This window comes from Corvus brachyrhynchos, unplaced genomic scaffold, assembly GCF_000691975.1.
Source record: "Corvus brachyrhynchos isolate BGI_N302 unplaced genomic scaffold, ASM69197v1 scaffold58, whole genome shotgun sequence".
Classification (NCBI taxonomy): Eukaryota; Metazoa; Chordata; class Aves; order Passeriformes; family Corvidae; genus Corvus; species Corvus brachyrhynchos.
The window spans coordinates 1,495,710-1,497,867 of record NW_008239539.1 but is presented as its reverse complement, the minus strand read 5'-3'; the positions used below and the strand labels follow the sequence as shown (position 1 = coordinate 1,497,867).

General features: G+C 64.0%; 1 protein-coding gene across 1 annotated transcript in view; it reads left to right on the top strand.

The window, feature by feature from the left end:
• The first annotated feature begins 6 nt into the window (after window positions 1–6).
• MSS51 (MSS51 mitochondrial translational activator) overlaps window positions 7–2,158 on the top strand; it is a 2,773-nt gene continuing 621 nt past the window's right edge. Inside the window, exons 1-4 of the mRNA XM_017741287.1 lie at window positions 7–159; window positions 451–606; window positions 820–944; window positions 1,114–1,723. Of these exons, the coding sequence (XP_017596776.1) occupies window positions 86–159; window positions 451–606; window positions 820–944; window positions 1,114–1,723 (965 nt within the window). The 5' untranslated portion in view covers window positions 7–85. The remainder of the gene's footprint in view (window positions 160–450; window positions 607–819; window positions 945–1,113; window positions 1,724–2,158) is intronic.

Below are 2,158 nucleotides of genomic sequence, written 5' to 3'. Positions count from 1 at the left end.
TGCCCCCAAAACAGGTCGCTCCAAGAAGGCCCCGGAGGAGCCAGCGGCGAGGGCTCCCGACGTGGACTCGCTGGGCTTCCAGGCCATGGACCGCAACGTGCCGGGGCTGTCCCACGTCATCCTGCAGAAGCTCAACATGAAGAGCTACGAGGACTACAAGTGAGTGAGCACCCATGGGTGCCAGTTCCCCACCCCCTCCCCCGGGCAGTGCATCCCGTGTGTCTCCTAGCAGCTGGAGCAGCTCCCATGGCTCCTCTCACCCTCCCGGCTCAGCCCATGGGGAGCCCATGGGCTCCTGGGTGGACCCCTCCAGAGTGCCTGGCTCCCCATCCCCACCCAGGCCAGGATGCTCCTGGCTGCAGCTAAAAATCTTGGCAGCCTCAGAGCCAGGACATCAGCCCCACCGTTGTGGCAGTGGGCTGGATTCTGCTCACCCTTTGATGTCTGCAGGTCTGCCATGGACGGCAGGAAGAGAGGCAGCGATTTTGGCATCCGGACGTATTTTGACATGTTCCAGAAGATGGAGGACACCTTCAAATTTTGTGTCGAGTGCAAGAAGCTCCCCGATGCCCTGCCGGACCCCAAAAGCCTCCGGCGTTGCAAGAGGTATGGTGGGGAGATGGTCTGATGGCACAGGGATGGATCCATCCCTCCTTTCCAGCCTGGTGGCTGGGGTGAAGTGAGGGTTGTCTGACCCCAGTGCGCAGCTCCAGCCTCCAAAACAGTAACACAGCCCTGAGAGGGGGTGGCAGGGAGCCAGGCTCGGTGGGCTGGTTTGTGCCCCCCCTCCATGGCTGGGCATGCTGCCCGTCTGCCCAGGTGCCAAAATGTGTACTACTGCGGTGTGGCATGCCAGCGTGCCAACTGGCCGCTGCACAAGAAGTTCTGCAAGAAGCTGAAGCTGGTGGCTCTGGATCGGCTGGTGGAGTGGCTCGTCTTCACAGGTGGGGCATGTGTCCCCCCAGGCCTGCCTGACCCCCGTCCCAGGCTGCTCAGGTCCTGTGGTGGGATGTAGTGTCCCTTCTCCAGCCCCACTCCCACAGCACAGGTGGGACAAGCAGCCTGGGCTGTCGCACCACCACTGCACCCTCCAACCTCCTCCTGCCTCCCCAGGAGACATCCCATTTCCCACGGAGACCTGGACAAAACCTGCCCGGGACGTGAAGGGCTGGGAGGACTGGTTCTCCATGCAGGAGCAGCTGGAGGAGAAGCTGGGTGCCATCGTGGCAGGGCGGTACATGACCCTGCTCTGGGCCAACGCCGGGAAGCCCCGGCCGGAGGACGCAGAGCTGCGGGAATCCATCCGGCGGCTGGTCACCGACTTCCACTCGCGGCCGCTCACCATCGGCCTGGGACTGCGGCTCTTCGGCATCGACCCTCTCACCAGGCCCCTGACCGTGCACGTGGTGGGGGCTTCCCACGTGGAGACCCTCAACACGCGGCTGACAGACTACGACGAGCTCACACGGATGTTCCCGGGGCACCAGGGCGTGGAGATGGTGATGGTGGGGGTGGACGTGGTGGACGGACCCATCATGAGGCCACCCCTGACCACGTTGGCACCCCGAGGGAGGGTCTATCTCAGCAGCTACAAAGGGCTCTACCACGACTTCTGGGAAAGCCACGTGGAGACCAAGCTGGCTCCCCGTCCTGACCTGGTGGTGGGCTTTCACCCAGGTAAGTGCCTGCACCGTGGAGGGGTTAGACCCTCACACCCCACTGCCGGGATGGGGACATCCCTACAGGGCACATGCAATGCACTCCTCAGGGACTGCCCTGAGCACCATGGCAGCACCTGGGGCTGAGCCTGCAGGAGGCTTGGGACGTGCCCAGGGCTTTGCACCAAGGCACAGCGGGCAGCTGGGGGGGCCCCCTGGGACATGCTTGCCTCGTCTCCCCACCAGGCACTCTGTCCTGCCTGTGTCACCCACCTGCAGGTGAAACAGATCCTTCCCCTCAGGTCTCGGTGCTGTGGCTCAGCCCAGGACCCAGAGTTTGGGGTGCCCCACATGCTGGGGGGGAGCCAGACCCCACCTTGCTGAGGGCTGCCAAACTTACCGCATACTCTGGGATGTCCAGCACAGAGTGGGTGCGGTTGGAGCTGGCTTTTCCCGGGGCCAGGGGGGGGAGGGGAAGAGGGGGGACCCTCACATATGTG